The following is a 19,980-nucleotide window of genomic DNA, read 5'->3' as shown; positions in this document are numbered from 1 at the left end:
AAGTTTAGACATTCGTTTTATGACTGTCTATATACATTGACGCTTAGGTGCACAACCAAAATAAGAGGAGAAAAACTTTTGTAGCAGAAAGATTGGCTCATAGGACTGGAAAGGCAGAAATAACACCCAAGTGCTTCTCAGTGTAAAACCACACCAGGTCTGGGACAACTTTTTTTGACGTTTATGTAAGAACTGGTTTATTACTGGACCATAGACTAAAGAACGTGTGAGGCTGTTCAGATCACAAATCTGGTACAATAAATTACTTATTTAAACATCTTGTATTCTTTGTGTCTTTATTCTGAGGGCTGCTCTCTTTTCTTTTATGTTGACCATAATTAGCTTTTCTAGACAGGTAAAAAAAAAAAAAAAAGGGGGGGGGGGGGCATCGCTTAGAGGGCAGCTTCTGTGCTTTTGGACAGGTATCCATTTCTTGAAATAACAGAAGGGGCTGATACAGTTTGACCTTTATAACACCTGACATTTAAAGGCCATCTTTCTGCTGCTCTTCTCCTCTAGAAATTGATGGGATGCAACAGCAGCCACAGAGTTTCTGGAGCCTGTTTTTCACTGTTTTTTAAATCATTATCATTACAGACAACAACCTTCAGACAAGCAACAGAAGGTTGTAAACTTGTTTTAAAGTTGGCACAGTTTAAGCTACTACCTAATACAGTATTTTCATCTACTAAGTACACATTACATTACAGAACAAGACAAAACAAGTCTGACAACAACGTCCTCGGGGAGCATCCGTCCTCAAACGATTTGTGGGAAATCATGATTACAGGGAAGTTAGATTTTCACTGCGTGTTATGCCACTTCACTATTTATTTCATACCGGAGTCATTTTTCTCGTGGCCCGCAACACAGTTATGAGGACACTTTGTTCTCTGCCTTTTAGATCACACTTTTCCCAATGTTATTCTTCTTATTGTACAACTGATTTAAAGCTCTAAAACTCACATTTGAGCTATTTCAATGTACTAGTTGGCAAATAGCATCGCTGTGAAGCGGTAACATTCAGCCATTGATTGAAATCAATGAAAGTAGGCTATATTAATAAAAAGTTTGAGGTACACAGGATTTTTTTACTCAAGACAGATTAAGATTGAACAAATGTGACATGGCAAAAACGTGACCCTCCAGAAAGGACACAGCAGGTGTTTTCATTTTCTCTGACTGATTATATCGCTGCTAAGGTTTAAGAGAGATAAACTATTCTATAAGTGTTAAGAGATAGCCTACACCAAGTCACCAATACTCAGAGAACAACAGTTTAACTGTTTTTAAGGTGCCAATCCAATTGAGTTTATTCTGTAAATGCTATAAAGTCTTTCAAGTCAATCTTATAGCGAAAGTTAAGTGAACCCCCGTGTGTTACAGGTTGTTTATGTGTGTGTAGGGTTTTTTCTTTTACTCATTAGCCTAATTGAAAAGTAGGCATGCGTCAAATAAATTATGATTTTTTAGGTCTGCTGTGCACTGTATGCTCAAGCTTAGAGAGAATCATCAGCGCCCCCTGGTGGGCGGTGTTTGGAACAGAACTACACCTGTAAAATAAATGTTGTTCATGAAAACAATTAAGGTGAGCTCAACAGGAGGGAATATTTCACAACATTTGCAAAAACAATGATAATTACAAATGTGCAGTATGTGACAGATTATTTAGCCTAACAAATAAACTGGGTCGACTGTAGGCGACGGTGCGTTCACTTCTTCTTCTTCTTCTCGTGTTGTAGTGTCGACGTAAACGCCGACAGAATCAGGAAGTCAGGGGATTTTCTGACACCGAAACTTAAATGGAGAGTAGATATGTTGACTTTTAACGACGGTCTACCGATTATCTTCATCGATTGACGCGTTCAACTAAAAAAAAAAAACTAAGTCTAAACTTAAGTCTTACTGTTTTAAAAACGTGTGTTATCCGTCATTTGATACCCGGAACACCTGGATTATTCACTGACTGTGTGAGAGGGATGGATGTTCCTCATCTCACTGAGGAAGAAATGGCAGACATTAAAAAAGACGTGAGTATTAACATTCAGGGAAAACGTAGTTAACTCTTTTTGTTGATCAGGTGAGGTGTAGGACGGGCCTCAAATGAAACACAGACAGGTTTAAGACTCTGCTCTTCTTGCCTTCATGAATTATGTTGTGTAGGCTTCGTGGTGTGGAAATAAAGGCCTCTTCAAGTAGGAAATACCCCATCTTATGTCGCTGTTCCCACATCAGCACCCTCTGCATGTGTTAACACCATCACATGACACTGCAGCGTTAGAGCTCTGAACACAGGCTGGAGATGACATGTTATAGTGGGATCTTTATTTACTATCAAAAGCTACAGGCCTACTAAGAACTAAAACAGAAAGATAGCAACTTTATAGAGATTTGAACCAGTCCAGCTTATACAAGTCATACCAGACCACCAGCTTCATATATACATTAATGTCATAAGCTGATGGGACATGTTCAGCCTTCCCATCCCAAGATATCAATCAGTCTATCATTGTGTTTATTAATGAGACGAAGAACAAAAGTTACATCATGACCATCTACTCAGACCTGTAGGGCAGGTCCACCCTCTACTCTGTCATCAATGAATCAAACTTTATTTGTACAGCACTTTTCATACAAAGTTGCATCACAAAGCTTTACATCATAGTAAATTAAACAGCAACAACACAACTCCCCCCACCCTACAATTCAAAAACGAAGGTAAAATAATTAGGTTAAAAGAGGCACCGAAAGACTGAGGAAACGTAATAATATGTACAGAGTAGACCCATTACTGATCCACCAATGAGCAGGCAGATGGCAACAGTGGGAAGGGAAGCTTCCTGTTAGCAGGCAGAAACCTCAAGCGGAACGAGTGTCATTGGTCAACAGCTATCTGCCATGACCACATGCACTGAGAAAGAGACCGAATGTGTGACAAGGATTGAGACAAATGGGAACAGTGCCACATGTAGTTGCAATTTTGAACACTTTCCCTCCACGTTCAAGACCTTGACACCTCCTTTGTTCTCTTTTCCCCCCCCCCTATTCTGTACGGCTGCTGTGGGTTTAAAGGTGCTGATCAGGATGCGGCACTACCTCTGCGACAAGATCCGAGCCGAGCGCCACCTCGACTACCTGCGCGCCCGCAGGATTCTTACACGAGACGATGCAGAGGAAATTAGCTGCAGGACAACTCAGACTAAGAGGACGGCCATGTTGTTGGACATACTGGCAGAAAACCCGCGAGGCTTGGACGCCTTGACTGACTCCATCAGGGAGATGCGTTCGCAAAACTTCATCATTGCCAAAATCACAGACGAGGTGCAAAAGGCCAAAAATGAGAAGATTGAGTCTCTCAGAGGTTAGTAGGCCGAGTCTTTGTGAAACCTGTTATTCATTTCAAATCTATTATTATGTGCTCATGATGCTTTGATTCCAATTTCCATTCACTCCGCAGCCGCAGTTATCAGTTCCTCATCTGACGGCGGCCTCAGCAGCCCGAGCAAATCCAGTGATCTCCTCACGTCGTTTTCAAACAACTCCACCATGCTCTTCCACCCAGACGGAGAACAGAGCTGTTCCACTTCAGACGTAGCCGCCTCGCTGAATCTGCCATCATTACAGAGAAGCTGCGACTTGTCTCCTGGAGCTTGTGCGAGCATCGCCGTACCTTCCTCCACTTCCTCCACTTCCTCCAGCCTCCCCAGACCCGGAGACCCAGGAGCTCCCCCGCTGCCGGATGACGTGATGGTTGAATCCCCCTCCAACATTGATGCTGGAGCGCCAGGATGCACCAGCACAGGAGGGGACCCAAACTTCCAGCCCCTCAGATCACGCTCGCTCACTCCAACGTCACATAGAAGAATCTTTTAATACCACCTCTCAATGAGACAGTTCACATCCAGTTACAGAGTCAAACAAGCATCATCCACTCAACGACAGTCTGTACCATTAGTCTCCTTTTTGGTTTCTGGTGCCTTTAAATAAGTTAGCAAGAGTTTTCTGCACATGTAATGTTCTGTTACCCTTGGAGTTGAATCCTTGATTTGATTATTTGATAAAAAAAAGTATATTTTTGTTTCGCTAGTTTTATTTAGCAAAAAAAGCAAAGAATGGCTTTTTCCAGTATCTTAAATGTGAAGACTTGCTACTTCTCTTTGTCATTCAATGTTCATTCAGAGACTCTGGGAGCTGGGATTTTAAGTCAGATGCCAATGTGTAGCCTCAGATCTGACTTGAAGTCGAATTAACGCCTTTATTATTATAATGATTACATTTATAAATGATGTCAAGAATGATAGTTTCCTATCAACCCTTATGTCAACTTATAGTTTTGGTTAAACAAAAGCAGCTACAATTCACAAATGTGAAGTATTTAAATGTGAAAAAGCAGACGTGGGTGAGCTTCACAGGAGCTTTAATTTTGTTTTAAGTTGAAATTGGCAATATGATTTAAAAAAGAAACGGTCTCATATATGAACAAGAATTCATAATCTGGCATGCATTAAATTAGCAGTACAAACACATATTAGTTTGTATCTAAAGCATTGAGCTTTGATATCAACAGTACACAGATGTGACTCATCTGCTCTTCCCTTTTCTACTCTTAGTTTTCTAGATGGTGTGATTTCTTGATGACCTGTATCAGGAAAACATGGCAGCTGCAGGTACATTTACAGGTGCTGTGATAATGTATTCTACACTGAAAATGTCGACTTAAGCCTTGAATGTGTTTTGAGATGCTGCCTTTTTGAGTCATATACGTAGCTCTAAGTGATGATTTCTGGTTTATTTTTCTGCAGCTTAAAACCAAAAAGAAGTTGCTTTGACGTTTTTATCACTACAGAAGTCACGGATGAGACATAAAACCTACTGCAGAGTGGCATACAAACCATATTCTACTTATTACTGTATCAGCTTGTCATGTCTGTTGCATACTAAAGGCTTTTTATGAACTACAAATGGTGTTTTCTGTGTTTGTTGGTGTTTGAGTGGTTTTTTTAGACACAGACGGTGTCGCACAGCTTTGGTTTTTTTAGTGAAGAAGAAATTCTGCAAAATAGTTCCTAAAAATACTGGTCTTAATTTATATGGCAGGTTTGACTGATTGTAGAAACAACTGTTATACATATGCAACAGATAGGTTCAGGTCTCTATATGTGTCACCTCTGGTACTTTGGGAGGTCTGATCTGTGTTGTGGAAAAACTGGAAAAGCCGAAAGTGACGCAGAGGAGTGACAGTCATCGTGGTGAAGGCTGGTGTGATGACTGCACTGCCTCGTCTTCATAAGCAGGATAAGTTCTGAGTGTCAGACTAGTCCCTCTGTGGCCGACTGGTGCACAACAGGTAATTTATTCATTATTATTGTGATCTGAGTTTGTTTAAATATTATGTACAGTGTGCTTATTTCTTCTTCCATATGTTTAGCTTGAACCAAAACCAACCTAAACGTAGATATTGGTATAGTAAGTGTATCAACCTCTTGTTCTTTTCTGTTGCCATTTTCCTTCAAAGATTTTGACGTAATACATAATGACAGTCATTTGCTACAAGCATTTCTTGCCTGTTGTGTTTTCACTGCTGATCTGCTATATTAAGTTCTCGGTGGGCTAACAGTGGCTAAGTAATGGTGCAAACCCCTTTCTGATGTGTTTGAAGTGTGTTGTATCTTCTTTTAAGCTCAATTAATGCTCTCACAAATCAAACTTGAAAGAGGGTTGAGAGAACGACAGCTGTGAGCGCATGCAGGAGAACCAGTTTGATAAACATCAGAATGAGTGGAATGGTTGAACTCCCCCTTACCTTCAACACATTCATACATCTGTAACAATAGAAAGAAAGCACTGGGACAAAAGCTGTCTCCAAATACAGAATTCTGTGTAATGGAGGACTCTGAGACTCTGCTGGCTGCGAGGTCAGAGGAGAGGAGGCGAAACGGGCAATGTCAATGGAGGACACACACCAAGGAGTCCAAGATGGTTGAGGACTTCAGACGGAGGCTGAAATACTTCTTCATGAACCCCTGTGAGAAATACAGAGCCAGAGGTCGCAAGCCATGGAAACTGATGTTACAAATACTAAAAATTGCAATCATCACAGTCCAGGTAATGTACACAAGTCTCTGTTTACTATTTTTCATGAGTATAGATGTTGCTGGGTTTTTTTTTTTTTACTTCTCCCCCTCCCTCTCTACTTTAGTTAGTCTCTTTCGGCCTGAGCAATGAAATGATGGTCACCTTTAAAGAAGAAAACCTGATGACTTTCAGACACTTGTTTCTGAAAGGATACAAGGATCACCGACTGGGCAGCTACGCACTGTACACAAAAGCAGATCTGTATGATCACATGTACTACATCATCAACAGGGTACTTCAAATCTCAGTCTCGTGGGGATTTCATTGAAGAAAAAGAAATTACAGTTTGTAAAAAGGTGTTTAACTCTTGATTATGATATTTCCCCCCCCCCCCCCCCCAGTACTTAAATCTCCAAAACTTGACCGTAGGTAACCTTGCATATGAGAGGAGTGATGGAAAGTACACTCCTCTGTCTGTGTGTCAAGAGTTCTACAGAAACAGCAGCATTGATCCAGGCAATGAGACCTTTCACATTGACCCACATATTGATAGAGGTAAATAAAAGCCAAACGTTTATGTACTTGAGCCCTGATCATTCCCAATATCTTCTTTGAAAAAGTCCAACTTTTTGTGTATTACCTTTTGATGAATGATTTTTTTTTTAAATGTATGTGCATGCATGCTGTATTTATGGAAGCTGATTCATGGTGTGAATGGAAAATATTAACAATGTGACTGCATGAAAAGAGGAAGCTTGCGTTATTGTAGCCAGAAGAATGACTGATGCTGTATATCGTATGACTAACTGATCTAACTGCATTTGAACATGCTGTCTGTGTTTCCTCCTTGCAGATTGTATTTCCATTTTCCCCCTGCAGTTGGTTGACAACACTAGTTTGGCATCACATATGAACTTCTCCTTAGACTTTAAAGGGTGACTTAACTGAAAATACAGGGCATTATCTTGTCTTATCTTCATGCCAGGTGATTTGTGCTACCTGCTAATGTATACTTGTGTGCTTCCAGGCTGCTATCAGTGAGCATGTACCTCACTCTGAAAACAATCAACCTGCAGACTGTGCGCCACCATGAGCTACCAGACTGCTATGACTTTCATATTATGGTTAGTAACAACGTCTGAAAAAAGCCACAACCTATATTTAGCATTAAGAATATCATGAAACAGGCGCCCAGTAGCCTTGCTATAGTGGTTAGTGCCCCATGTGCAGAGTCCTCCTGTCAATCCCCGACTTCATTTCACTGTACGATCTCTATGAATAAGTAAGTGTTTATATAGCACTTTTAAAACAACTCAAAATTATAAAGACATTACAAGCCCAAAAATAAACCGATAGAAAAAAACGTTATATAACAGTTGAATTCTCTCTGACAATGACTGTTTTGTTTTTCTCACTACTTTCCTTCTTTTTATCCAGATCATGTTTGATAACCGTGCCCACAGCGGAAAGATAAAGGTGGATGTTAAAAATGATGTCAGAATTTATGAATGCAGAGACTGGAATGTGGAAGGGACTTGTAAGTTTGAACCAAAACTCACATTAATCCTGACCAATGATGCATTATTATGAACCTTTAACAAGTAAAAATGACTCATAGTGGTTATCGCTAAAAGGACCAGCAGGGGGCACACTTTCAATGTATAGAACTGACACAACTGTTATTCTAACAATTTACCTGGAGTGTGTGTGTGTGTGTGTGTGTGTGTGTGTGTGTGTGTGTGTGTGTGTGTGTGTGTTTGCAGCTGATAAGAATGATTTCCTTCTACTGTCCTTTGATTCTGTCATCATCCTCGCCTGCTTCACCTCCCTCATCCTCTGCATGCGCTCTGTTATCAACGGCATCCAGCTGCAGTTTGTATGTATACAAGAATGAGTCTAACACACTGTTTATAATAACGCTTTCAGTTTAACGCGTATAGTGTCAACACTGATAAATGTATTGAATATTATCTGTCTCTCATGATTAAGATCTTATGTGAGGTCATTCAGTCAGTGGGAAATATTCAAATAAAGTACAAACAGATGCAAAACTGTAGCTACAAGGTCCTACGTTGTTGTTGTTTGAATAGATTTGTAACAGTTAATAAGAAGACTAATATTATATTATAGACTTATACCAGTAGGCCTACTTTTGGGCTGAATATGTTACGTTATATATTTTAATTTAATACATTAAAGAAATGGGGTTGAAATTGAGATATTCATTCTTTCAATGTGAAAAAGACCTTCCAAATAACATCTATGTTGCAAAAAATTAAAAGAATAACAAAACCTCTAATTGAGTTAATTGTTATCTGTTCTTCATACTTACATTTCTCGTAATTCTAATGAACTTATAAGAGAACACATGCAATTATTTTATGTGAAAATTGAGTGATCCCTCCTCAATGATTTGCAATAAATCCTTGTTTTTCTCTAGCTTTCTTACAGACGTTTTGTTGTTGTTGTTGTTGTTGTTGTTGTTTTTCTCAATCTCACTGTCTCTCATGCAGGAGTTCAACATATTCTTTCATGCCTACTACAACAAAAAGGTCAGTTGGTCTGACCGCATGGAGTTTGTGAATGGCTGGTACATCCTTATCATTGTGAGCGACACACTGACCATTGCTGGGTCTGCACTCAAAATTGGAATACAAACCAAGGTTTGTTCAGTATACAGCATCATTTGCTTGAAATGTTAACAGATAGTGCCTTGTCTTAGGAGCATGATAAACATAATAAACTTATTCCATACATATCTAATGGATCCATTTGTAATATCTTTCCCATTTGCAGTACCTGACAAACTATGATGTCTGCAGTATCTTGCTTGGAACAGCCACAATGCTCGTCTGGGTCGGTGTGATACGTTACCTTGGATTCTTCAAGAAATACAACGTGAGAACTTGAATGGCACTGCTTTTTTTGTTTCCAGCCAGACTGTTTTCAACAAATGCATATCCACAGGAACTGAAAAACACTCATCCATGTCTATAGATATTAATCTTGACCCTCAGGGCGGCATTCCCAAATGTGATTCGATTCTGCTGTTGTGCAGCCATGATCTACCTCGGGTACTGTTTCTGTGGTTGGATTGTCCTTGGGCCTTACCATGACAAGGTATGAAACTCTTATCTACTTCTAGATGATGAAGACACTTCATTTTGGTGACATTAAAATATTAAAACTTCATATCTAAAAAAAAATGTTCCAGTTCCGAACACTTGACAAGGTAACAGAGTGCCTCTTCTCACTCATCAACGGGGATGATATGTACGCCACCTTCCTAAACTTGAGAGATAAGAGCTACATGGTGTGGCTTTTCAGCAGACTCTACCTCTACTCCTTCATCTCTATCTTCATCTACATGGTGCTCAGCCTCTTCATTGCCCTCATTACAGACACTTACGAGACCATCAAGGTTAGTCCAGGTCACCTCAAATGACACACTGAGAAATAATCTTGCTGTAGAGAGATGTTCTTCAGATAAAAGTATTATTTTATCATGTGACTTTAGGTCCATTATACTAAACAATAGTTTTTTTCCAGCATCACCAGCAGGATAAAGTGCCTGTGTCCCAGCTTCAGGCCTTCATAGCAGAATGTCGGGACCAGCCTGAGTCTGGAAGATACCAGACTGATGAAGAGCCAGCTTGTTGCCTCTCTCCATGCTGCTGATTTTAAAAATGTGGCACTATTCTCCACAAGACTGACATATCAAGTGTGACTGAATAAGGACTGCGAAAAGACCCAACTATGTTTGCACGGAGGATATGATAAGGATAATGTGGGAAGAGAATGTTTGAATGTTTACTGAAGTTGAAATCCTCTCTTTCCTTTTTGACTAGATTTCCTGGAGTTAAAAACCAGCCAGTGGACAAGTCAGTTTACGTTTTGAAATTGTTCAAAGTGTAATAACCTTTTTTTTTTTTTTTTATAAATAAAATTATAAACAAGGACTTGTATGTTAACTTTTTGCACCAATACAGCAAGACAAATTCCTTGTTCATGTAAATGTACTTGGCAATAAAAAAACGATTTTGATTCTGGTTCCTGATGCTGTGAGCTGGTTTGTTTGTTTGTTTGTTTGTTTTTTTACAAGCTCTGGGGTCAATGTAAGCTTAAAAATCAAAAAATGAACATAACTTTGCTCATTTACAATTCTTACCTACACAGATATAAATAGTAAAATAGTTTAAATTAAAAGTAGTTAATTCTAGTACTGTGGGCGTGTATGTATTAAACCATCTTGAAAGGTTATAACCTTATTCTTATTTGTTTTAACTTACAGTCTATGGTTTTAACACGTTGTGTGTCACTAATAACCAGTGACAAGTGTGGTATTTATTGTGAGAAAAAAGAGATTTTGCATGATGTCTATGTGAAATACTGTGTAACAGTGACCCTGACCTCTTGCTGTCACAGGAGTCCACTGCAGTGCTTTGGCACCTGACGGAATTTGCATAATCGCCCGCTGCACATGTTTCCATCCAATGTGAGACTGACATACTGGTTACCTAACAACGCTGCCTCCAATAACAAAGACGTTTAGTTTGAAGTCGATGGAGGAAAAGACTTCAAAAAAACCACAATCAGCTGCAGCAGCAGCAGCGTGAGACAGACAGACAGCCTACCTGCTGACTGTCGAGACATCTTTACTGGACTGCGTTCACCTCAAAGCTGGGTGAGGATTTTACTCGTTTTTTAAACTGCTGACAAGGTGACAACTGAACGTGAGACAGCTGCTGTTTTACTGAGAACTTATTGGTTTTATTTCGACCAACATTCACCAAACTTATATGATTTCACGCTGCTCCCGTGAGTATGTTTTACTTAGCATCCAGCTAGCACACAGGTTAGCAAACTGCTAAATAACGTCTCAAACTTCGCGTTTGTAACGCAGCAAAATGAAGGTGTTCACATTTAAAATTCACCGTTTATTCCTCCATCAAATTCAACCAACAGGTCTGAAGTGTTTAAGAGTCATACGTGAAGTTTGTCAACCAACCACTTAACTCTAAAGTTGTTAAATTATCTGAAACGTGTTGTAAATATTACACAAACGCTAGCAGAGGTGCTAACATTAGAAAAAGTGAAATTGTAATATGGGCTTAATCCTGTGTGGGTGAAGCAGCACACCCAGATTCACGCCGAATAAACAGGAATGTATATGAGACAACGCTGACTTAAAACACCTTATAGTAAGTCTACAGAGTGAAACAGAAGGATACAGCTTCGTGTCAGCCTCAGTCAATATGTTACTGAAGATAAACGTTGTGTGTTTTTTGTTTCATTAGATAATAGTATAAGGGAGAGTGTGCTGGGACCGTGCTTATGTTGACTGTTTTTTTAGTTATGTGCTCTCAAGCTTGTACTATGCCATTAGAAAACATGAATGCCAGGTTTGTCCTTTCAACACTTAGTGCTATACAAGCACACAAGTTGGGACATTACTACATTGTTAAAGAAGTAGAGGGGGAGTGGCACATGACTATATCTGGTTCAGCTTGTTTCCCCACACATTGTCGGATCATAATATTGTCCTGAGGGCACGAAGTCTAAAATACACCCTCTGTACGAGTTTTCTCTAAATGTATCTGGATCAAGCTTTTTGGCTTGGGGCTGAGATCAGCTCACTGCCCTGCGACTTATTTGCTGGTGGCCAATAGGAGAGCCCTCTTAAGCCCCGGTCCTAGTCCCACTGGCACACATTTCGCAGTTAATCCTGTGTGGGTGAAGCAGCATACCCAGATTATATCTTGCAGGTTTAGCTCATCGCTTGATGCTCCATTGCAGGGCTCTGTACCAGTGTGAGCCTTGGATCCACCGCCTGACAGCTAATCTGAGCCCCCCTCCTGTTGATAGCTCATGACCTCTCCTCATCCTACCCTGATGTGTCGGTGATATGGGAGAGTGGTGGACAACGGCTCCATTAGGAACATCTATGGGTACATTTCTAATTTTATAGTCTCATGAAGCTATTCTTTTTTTAGAATCTGTTAGAGCTGACCCATTTCTTTTTTCTTTTTTTGTTTGTTCTCATTTTAGAGCAGTAACCTATTTTCAAGCTGCTCCATTTGAGAAAGTCCTTGTTATGGACTATTATAGTTACCATGATTTTCTTCTTTCTGGGTTTTTTTTTTCTTCTTCAGGAAGCTATGAGATCTCCAGCATATCACATGTGACGATGTCTCCCTCGAGACAGAACAATCTTGTGTCAATGTACTCCTCTTTGCCTCCTCTGTTGAGAAGCTCCTACAATGTGATAAGTGCCTTTTGTACTGAGGATAACATTCCTCAATGCATTTCATACATCAATCAGGTATGGAAATATCCTGGGTGAGCTCATATCGATATGATGTTACAATGTTAAATATGTGAAGCTGAATGTTGGCAAATATAGCCCCTTGAAATGTTCATTTATTATTATGGTTTATGAGCATCTTTTATTTGATCTTTTTAGTTTCTTTAGTAAACAGTCACTAATATACTATCCAACATCCTCGTTCTTTCACAGGAGCTGGCCTCACTGAACCTCTCCTCGGTGTGTATCGAGGCCAGCTCACCGGGGGGAGCCGCCCTGAACACAGTGTCCGCCCTGAATGCCATGTATGAGCTGCTCCAGATTCACAAGCGTAACATGTGCACTTTAGAGGAGCTGGAGAATGAACAGCTGAAGAAATCAAACTCCCTGGAGCACATGCAGATGAACAATTCCAGACTCAAGGCACGTATGACACGCGTTGTGTCCTCGGATTATAATGTGTTTGTATCTGGAAGGGGCAGTGATAGTCTACTGACCACTAGAGGGCAGAAAGGAAGCAGACTCTTAAACGGCACATTTCCTTCCAGTCATAAATTAATGTCTGCTGAAGAACAACAACAAGGTCGAAGCATTGAAGATCTACAGTCCAAAGTTCCCCCTGTAACTTCAAAATGTCCTCTTATCTCATCAGTTTTTTTCTGATTGCAAGGCTAAACATTTCTCCGCTATCTAGACTTGACTTTGACTTGCTAAAGCATGAGTCAAAGCTTTCATACGGGTTGATGCAGGATGTACTTTGTTTTATTTGTTTTAACAAACTTTTGAACCTTAAAATAAAAAAGTGCAAATACTTAAATAACTTATTCTGAAAATGTTGGTCTATTTATGGTCTGCCTTTTTTTCACCCTCCAAAAAGCACCAAACTATGTGAAGGATTTGCTCAGGAATCCTACCTTGAAGCTTTAACCCTGAACTTATGGCTTGTGCAAAACATAACCGTGTCTCAGTTTTAATACCTTTCATTTTCCCTCCCCCTCTAGGATCAATTGGAACTGTCTATTAGGGAGAAATCGGGTCTACACGAGACAGAGAGGCAGCTACATCTCAAAATTAAAACTTTACAGAGCTGCTTGAAAACTGAAAAAGATGAGGTCTGATATTTCCTTGTTTTCCGATGAGTAATACAATGTTTTGTTTTCTTAAAATGTGCATCTACATTCAGTATGCACCAATCCTCCCAACGTATAATTCATCGCTTCTGGTTCAGGTTCAGAAGCTCCAGAGCATCATAGCCAGTCGAGCCTCTCAGTACAGTCATGATGCCAAACGAAAAGAGCGAGAAGCTGCCAAGCTCAAGGAACGCCTCGGCCAGCTCCTCGTCGACAGAAAGGACAAGAAACTAGGTATGGATGCAGGTCATCAGTCTTCATAGAAGGAATATATATTTCTCTGTTATCCTGGTAAATGCAGAACAAGTTGATTTTAAATTGTGGCCTCTTATTTTTCCTCACAAGCTATTGATGTACTGAATAGCTTGGGACGGTCAGATGGAAAAAGGAGCCACTGGAAGAGTGCTAAAGCCACAGCCAGGTATTTCCTTTTGTGCCCTGGTGAAGATATTTGTTGTGTGTGCATCTGACCGATCTGTAAATGTCGCTCCGCAGCCACGAAGGCGAAATGTACAAGTCCTTGCTCAACGACTACGAGGCCACTCAGAAGTCGTTGATGATGGAGAACGCTGAGCTCAAGAAGGTTCTTCAGCAGATGAAGAAGGAGATGATCCACATTCTGAGTCCACGTCAGCCCTCTACCAGGGAAGCCTCTGCTGAGGACACACTGGAGCAGGTATTCATTGTGAAATTTCTTTTAATTATCGTGCACAGTAAATACATTTCGGTGAATGTACAACAGTCTTTAAGTGACATTCAGTGTGCTAGTAGCATTTATATAAAGGCAAAATATGTTCCAGCTTCAGTTACACCTGCCACCATGCCTTCATGTTGCAACCATTACACTGTTACCACCTTAAACCTCAAAGCATTGAGAGTTTGTATTTTTTTTAAATGTTCCTTTTTCTTCTTTAGTCTCTGTTGGATTCCGACGTCGACGAGAAGCATGGTGACTCGAGCAGGGAAACTCTGGACCAATCATGTGAGCAGGCAAGAGAGCAGCTCACCAACAGTATCCGGCAGCAGTGGAGAAAACTGAGAAACCACATGGAGAAGTTAGGCAGCCAAGGTATGTGCAACACCGTCACTTACTTGCTGGGCCAATTCTATAAATGAAATGTCTCAATCTGTAGCAAATGTTTTCCTTGACACACGATGCAAGCAGAGTTCAAAAGAAAGGTAGAGTCTGCCAAAAATGCTTCCTGTCCTAATCTGTGACAGACGTGCAGTATGCCTGGAAAGAAATAAAGATGATCAGCTAGTAAATGCATTTATTTTCAAAGCCTCACAGATCCAGAATCAGTTGGAGTCCAATAAAGAGGTGATACCAAGAGAGACCCACGAGGACGAGATGGAGAGGATGAAGCGTGAAGTGCAGCAGTGCAAAGAGTTCATTCATGCACAGCAGCAGCTCCTTCAGGTCTCTTTCTGATTTGTTTACAGGAGCAGATTACTTGGGTGCGTTGTTGGATGTCGTTTCTAAAATGAAAAGTTTCTTTGTTTTTTTGGGGGGTTTTTTCTGCCAATGCAGCAACAACTCAACACATCATTTGACGAAGAGACAGCAGCCCTTCTTAACGACTGCTACACTTTGGAGGAGAAAGAACGGCTCAAGGAGGAATGGAGGCTGTTTGAAGAACAAAAGAGGAACTTTGAGAGGGAGAGGAAGAATTTCACAGAGGCTGCTATTCGCCTGGGGCGAGATGTAACCACGTTTTTTGTTATGAAACGAGCCATTTATTTTCCACTTAATGTGAGTGTTGAAGGTTTAAGAAATGTATTTGAATCTCTCCTTTTTTCTTTTTTTTTTTTACTCCAAAGAAAAAAGCCTTTCAGGAGGACCGTGCTTCGTGGCTCAAGAATCAGTTTTTGAACATGACTCCTTTCACAGATCGTAGATGCTCCTCGTCTGACGGTCAAAGTGCCTTATCAATCAGTAAGTCCATGCTAAAATGTCTCTAAGTGGTTACTTGCTGATCACCAAATTAACTTTTTTTATGTTAATGGCTAGATACCTTTTTGTATGAATAGTAGGCTCAGAATAATGTCTTCCTAATTTGGGAACATTTGCCAAAACAACTACAAGAATACTAGTATGCTAAAAGAGTATGTTATAGTCAGTAAGCAAAGACTGACTGATGCATGCTGAGTTCAAGGTGTGTTTGATAAATGACTGGTGAATGTGCCCTTGAATTGCCCCCCCGGGGACAAATAAAGTTTTTTTGAATTGAAACACTTTATGATATAGAAAGAAAGGATAAGGAATAAGGCCCTGTGTACACCTAGCGTTTTTATAGATGATTGATCCCGAGGGAAATTCAAATTCATTTTAGAGCGCCAGCATTTTTTAATTTGGAGAGACCAATTGCACCGTCCAGCATTATTTTTTTCATAGTGCTCCACCTTTTCTGCGCAGCCAAGTGTAGAGTTTATAATCTTTTTACTTTTCAGAAAGCTGCTGTTGAAGTCAACGGGGCTCTTTTTAAAATATACAATATTCCCATTATTTTCACCTCCTACGGATCATATCTTTAACCACATCCTCTTTGCTTCATGTCTGATCTGGCAAAAACATGTAGTGCTGTTCATAAAGCTGCTGTTATCACAGGACTGTTTCCATAGAGGAGGGCTTTTATTCACAGTGCACAGGTGCTCCAGACCGCAGCCCTTTAATGCTTGAAAAATACACTAGGTGGACACGGGGCCTAATAGTGGGAGCTTTCTATTTATACTGCAGAGACTTTACTCTTGTCTTTTGTTTAATATCTTTTGAACATAGGAAGTGAACCAGAGATGAGGATGTCTTCCGCAAAAGCTCGCCTGGCCAAATCCTCAACCTATGCGACGTTCTCCACCCCTAAAGCAACACAAAGTGCCACTGTACCTTCCACAACTGAACTGTACCGCACACTCCGCCTGATACCAGACAGCAGGTATTAATTAAACAGTCAATTTCTGTTTTATTTAATTAGATAAATGTGAAATAGAAATCTTTCCCACCTTCCTCTCAGTGATGGGATTTCATTTTCGAGGTGTTATACCTCTACGTGGTCTTTTTAACATTTGGATGCTAAGAAACTGAGTTGCTTTCAGTTGAAAAGGAGGATCAGACTCTGTTGATGTACCTTCTTCATTTCAGTTCTTCCAGACATTCAAATCGAGGAAGCTGGCAAGAATCCAGCACCATTGATGATGGAGATGCTCGTTTCAAGACTAAAAACAGAGTTCGATGTGGAGACTTGAGCATCTTCTCTCTGGGTGAAGATGAGAACAGCCTCACTTGAGCTTCCAGTGCCTTTTTCTTGGGATTTTTGCAACAGACTATCCATCTGTCTATGACGGAATTCCAACACTACAAATGAACACTTAACCTTTTTCTTTTTGTCAACATTGCTTTTATGTTGCTTTGTCACGGACATGCACAGATCATTCATCAAAAGCTGAACAAACAAGAAAGCACTTAAATGACCCTGCCGTTCAGTGAAGGGTATGTACCAAGTAGTGATGTGATTGTTTAGGATGAACTTGTTTACATATTCTACATGAATAAATTATGTGTATAATTTTATTGAGAGTACATTTTGACCATCGATTTATAATTATATTCTCTGCTAAAGTACCTCCACAATAAAGAGATTTTTAATAAAATGTTTAATTTGTTCTAATTTTGGCGCCACCCCGTGTCATTATGTGGCAGCTGCAGTCACAAAAATATGAACAACCGGAATCCGGATGTCATCATCTATGTGCTTTGTTTCTACACCCAGCCCCTCGATCCCACCTACCGCCCTGCCACTGTTTTCCACAGAAATACATCGACAATGTCGGGTTCTTCTAATCTTGTAGCTATGAAAAAGGTCGTACAGCAGCTCCGCTTTGAGGCGAGCATAAACAGAGTGAAGGTAATTATGTGTTTATTGCTTTTTTGTTTGTTAAATAACGAAAGGGGGAAGCTGTACCGTTACCCAGAACAGCTAACAATGCTAAGTGGTGACAGAAGCTAAGTTAGCATTAGCCTCTTGAAGAGTAGGGCGTTGTTTGGACTGAGGGAAGTTTTAATAAAACTCTGAAAGCTACCCTGTCGACAATATACACCTCTGATAATGTGAAGGAGAACATTTTACACCAGTCAGGTGACTTTTAACATTTATCGCTTTACTAAGTAAAAGATTATCAGACCCAACTTGAGGCGTATTGAAATTGACAATAGAGCTGTAAAGTAAGCAAAGTTACCAACTACAACACCAACCTTGTTTATTAATTATATTTTCGTTTTACAGTTACTTTTCTAACAGTATACAGACTGGGGCGAACATGTATGCCGTGTACAAAAATATAAAACTAACTGGACACTTGTTGGGCCTGCAAAAAAAAAAACGGTAATAAATTGCGTTAGATGAAGATTGTGTATGTAAAGCTACATGAATCAATGGGATCTTCATTAAGGATTAAACATCTCACAGGGCCAAGAGTTTGGTTTGCTTTGTAACAGCAGAGCTCCACAGTTAAATGAATAATTGTCCCATGATGTCCACTTTATTTTGAGTGTGTAATTTGTGTTTAAAATAAGGACTACTCATTCATTTTGATACTGCATGTCCATTAGAAGGTATTTTGAAGGATTTCATGTGTGTTAGCTACGCTCTTAAATGACTAAATATGGTCAGAATTCAATAAGAAGAGATAACTTGTCTTTAATGTTGACAAAGCTTAAAAAAAAACTGGCCCCATCACAATTCATCCTAACACCCTCTTTGCAATTGATATCACTGATTATACATCTTAAGGCTTCTATTTATTTAATTGCTACAGAGCCACAGGTGTTTCATACTAAGCTGTTTAAAATGTACAGGATTGTCTCCTTGTTTCAGATATCTCCAAACCATTCTTTACATTTTGGTTTCTCTCTCTAGGTCTCCCAGGCCGCCGCAGACCTTCAACAGTTTTGTATGCAGAATGCCTTGCAGGACCCTCTGCTCACTGGTGTATCCTCCAGCACCAACCCTTTCAGGCCGCAGAAAGTCTGCTCGTTCTTGTGAAAACCACTGTGATCATTGGTTAGTCCACCACTCAGCAGACGCTTGTAGACACGCACAAATACTGTATAAACTCAGAAGCGACAGGTGGTGTTTCTGTACTGGTGGTGGTTTCCTTCACAGTAACAACTCTAGTTTCCACAATGTAGCTGTTAAAGGTATCTAAGGTTTGAGAGAAAATGGTTATAGAACTTCTTGAGGGGTTTTCAGAGGGTACATGGTGTGCACAGCACATGCTGCAGAGCAGGGGTGGAGCACACACACCTGTCCATCATTGGCACAGTGGTAACAATGTCTGTCCACTGTTCAGAAGAAAGACCTGGCTGCCTTCAACTAAGGAAGCAGGAGAATAGCAGCAAAGAATAAGAGGGTGTTGGTTTATGAAATCTCTACATCAACCGTTTCACGGCAACCGGCAACCTCCAGTCTTCAGAAATGAGTCAATGCAGACCTGCAAAATCCTACATTTTATCGAGTGTCCACTTGAGGCTGGCTACTGGAATACCAGAAGTCAAATACACTGTTTTACACCATAAATAAACAAAATAGGTCAGATTAGTTATTGTCATCACTGGCACAGACCGTACGGGGGGTGAATATGTTTTAACTGCTCTGTTAAGATATTTTATCCATAGTGAGGCGCTTCACTTGACATGATGATTGTCTATGCTTTAACTGGTTTTAAAGAAGTCAGAAAAGTGGAACATTTCCAGGTGTCATCACAGCGGTGCGCCCAAGTTAAGAAAGGCTTAACTACTGCGCATGTATGATGTGTTCATGATCTAAAGCTGTTCAAATTGAATTGTAAATGTAACAACTGATCTGAAATCTAATAACATTTTTTAATGAAACCATTTAGTTTAGTTGAACTTTTATGTTTTTTTTCTTTTTCAGGCCTTCATTTTGATGCTACAGGGAAAAGATGACCTCAACACTGCTCCTCATGCCAAGCCATTATACTGCCACGGGATCTCTGAGTGTAGAACACATTGTCAAACATGTCAGGAAGATGATCATCTATTTTCAGCCACAGTAGAAGAAAGGAGACAGTTTTATTTTTCATGGCACAGTATGATTTTCGCAGGAATTATTGTGCCTTTTCTATTGTTGTATTTTAGCCATCACTATTCTGGACTTTTTTGTATTTAATGAATAAACAGCATTCTTTACTACCTCAGTGTCCAATCCATGTATATTTGTCTTACTATTCATTATAACTTGGAATAGTTGTACTCTTAGAAAAAACAGCAGAAGAAAGCGATTCAGAGGTTTATATTTTGAGCCTGCTGCTTTTAAAGTTAGTGATCTGGTTTCTAAGCAACCAGACTAACAACGGTAAGGAACCTATTTATTTCATATAAGGGGTTGTCAGAGATGAAACCCACCAATGAGTACCGGTAGTACTTCAGTACTTACACTTTCTTGGGAGTATAAA

At 40.0% G+C, this 19,980-nt stretch overlaps 4 protein-coding genes across 6 annotated transcripts; all 4 read left to right on the top strand.

Annotated features, from left to right (window-relative positions):
• The first annotated feature begins 1,601 nt into the window (after positions 1-1,601).
• Positions 1,602-4,962, top strand: bcl10 (BCL10 immune signaling adaptor). 2 transcript variants are annotated; one of them, XR_013779570.1, is made up of 4 exons: positions 1,602-2,030; positions 3,073-3,361; positions 3,458-4,679; positions 4,803-4,962. XR_013779570.1 is itself a non-coding variant. In XM_079348713.1 (3 exons), exons 1-3 carry the CDS (start codon positions 1,980-1,982, stop codon positions 3,871-3,873), a joined length of 756 nt encoding a protein of 251 aa, XP_079204839.1. In that variant the 5' UTR covers positions 1,602-1,979; the 3' UTR covers positions 3,874-4,962. The 2 variants fall into 2 exon arrangements, 1 of the variants encoding a protein (XP_079204839.1); XM_079348713.1 differs by having other exon boundaries at positions 3,458-4,962.
• A 502-nt stretch (positions 4,963-5,464) lies between these two features.
• On the top strand, positions 5,465-9,903 carry mcoln3a (mucolipin TRP cation channel 3a). The gene is made up of 12 exons (XM_079347420.1): positions 5,465-6,105; positions 6,200-6,367; positions 6,477-6,630; positions 6,929-7,010; positions 7,103-7,199; positions 7,513-7,612; positions 7,839-7,951; positions 8,589-8,738; positions 8,872-8,973; positions 9,073-9,195; positions 9,290-9,496; positions 9,625-9,903. The coding sequence occupies exons 1-12, from the start codon at positions 5,884-5,886 to the stop codon at positions 9,751-9,753; spliced, it is 1,647 nt and encodes a 548-aa protein (XP_079203546.1). The 5' UTR covers positions 5,465-5,883; the 3' UTR covers positions 9,754-9,903.
• A 609-nt stretch (positions 9,904-10,512) lies between these two features.
• Positions 10,513-17,157, top strand: ssx2ipa (synovial sarcoma, X breakpoint 2 interacting protein a). 2 transcript variants are annotated; one of them, XM_079348708.1, is made up of 14 exons: positions 10,513-10,759; positions 11,872-12,023; positions 12,228-12,397; positions 12,593-12,802; positions 13,381-13,491; positions 13,608-13,743; positions 13,855-13,930; positions 14,005-14,185; positions 14,425-14,578; positions 14,793-14,929; positions 15,041-15,214; positions 15,331-15,445; positions 16,289-16,442; positions 16,649-17,157. In XM_079348708.1, the coding sequence occupies exons 2-14, from the start codon at positions 11,981-11,983 to the stop codon at positions 16,791-16,793; spliced, it is 1,806 nt and encodes a 601-aa protein (XP_079204834.1). In that variant the 5' UTR covers positions 10,513-10,759; positions 11,872-11,980; the 3' UTR covers positions 16,794-17,157. The 2 variants fall into 2 exon arrangements, with proteins under 2 accessions (XP_079204834.1, XP_079204835.1); XM_079348709.1 differs by lacking the exon at positions 10,513-10,759 and adding an exon at positions 10,785-10,893.
• Positions 17,158-17,248: 91 nt separating this feature from the next.
• On the top strand, positions 17,249-19,717 carry gng5 (guanine nucleotide binding protein (G protein), gamma 5). Its single transcript, XM_079348716.1, has 3 exons — positions 17,249-17,411; positions 18,423-18,566; positions 19,440-19,717. Exons 1-2 carry the CDS (start codon positions 17,331-17,333, stop codon positions 18,546-18,548), a joined length of 207 nt encoding a protein of 68 aa, XP_079204842.1. The 5' UTR covers positions 17,249-17,330; the 3' UTR covers positions 18,549-18,566; positions 19,440-19,717.
• Positions 19,718-19,980: the final 263 nt, after the last annotated feature.

The sequence above is a fragment of the Symphodus melops genome (assembly GCF_947650265.1).
Source record: "Symphodus melops genome assembly, chromosome: 7".
In the NCBI taxonomy this organism is placed as follows: domain Eukaryota; kingdom Metazoa; phylum Chordata; class Actinopteri; order Labriformes; family Labridae; genus Symphodus; species Symphodus melops.
The sequence above is the reverse complement of the archived record's forward strand: the minus strand, read 5'-3'. Positions and strand labels throughout refer to the sequence as shown.

Bases quoted from the DNA above. Each gene is read 5' to 3' on its own strand.
- bcl10 (XM_079348713.1), top strand. From the start codon at position 1,980: ATGGATGTTCCTCATCTCACTGAGGAAGAAATGGCAGACATTAAAAAA. The intron at 2,031-3,072 runs GTGAGTATTAAC...GTGGGTTTAAAG, and splicing joins TGGCAGACATTAAAAAAGAC to GTGCTGATCAGGATGCGGCA. The intron at 3,362-3,457 runs GTTAGTAGGCCG...TTCACTCCGCAG, and splicing joins GAAGATTGAGTCTCTCAGAG to CCGCAGTTATCAGTTCCTCA.
- mcoln3a (XM_079347420.1), top strand. From the start codon at position 5,884: ATGGAGGACTCTGAGACTCTGCTGGCTGCGAGGTCAGAGGAGAGGAGG. The intron at 6,368-6,476 runs GTACTTCAAATC...CCCCCCCCCCAG, and splicing joins TGTACTACATCATCAACAGG to TACTTAAATCTCCAAAACTT. The intron at 8,739-8,871 runs GTTTGTTCAGTA...TCCCATTTGCAG, and splicing joins AAATTGGAATACAAACCAAG to TACCTGACAAACTATGATGT.
- ssx2ipa (XM_079348708.1), top strand. From the start codon at position 11,981: ATGGGAGAGTGGTGGACAACGGCTCCATTAGGAACATCTATGG. The intron at 12,024-12,227 runs GTACATTTCTAA...TTTCTTCTTCAG, and splicing joins TCCATTAGGAACATCTATGG to GAAGCTATGAGATCTCCAGC. The intron at 15,446-16,288 runs GTAAGTCCATGC...TTTTGAACATAG, and splicing joins TCAAAGTGCCTTATCAATCA to GAAGTGAACCAGAGATGAGG.
- gng5 (XM_079348716.1), top strand. From the start codon at position 17,331: ATGTCGGGTTCTTCTAATCTTGTAGCTATGAAAAAGGTCGTACAGCAG. The intron at 17,412-18,422 runs GTAATTATGTGT...TTCTCTCTCTAG, and splicing joins CGAGCATAAACAGAGTGAAG to GTCTCCCAGGCCGCCGCAGA.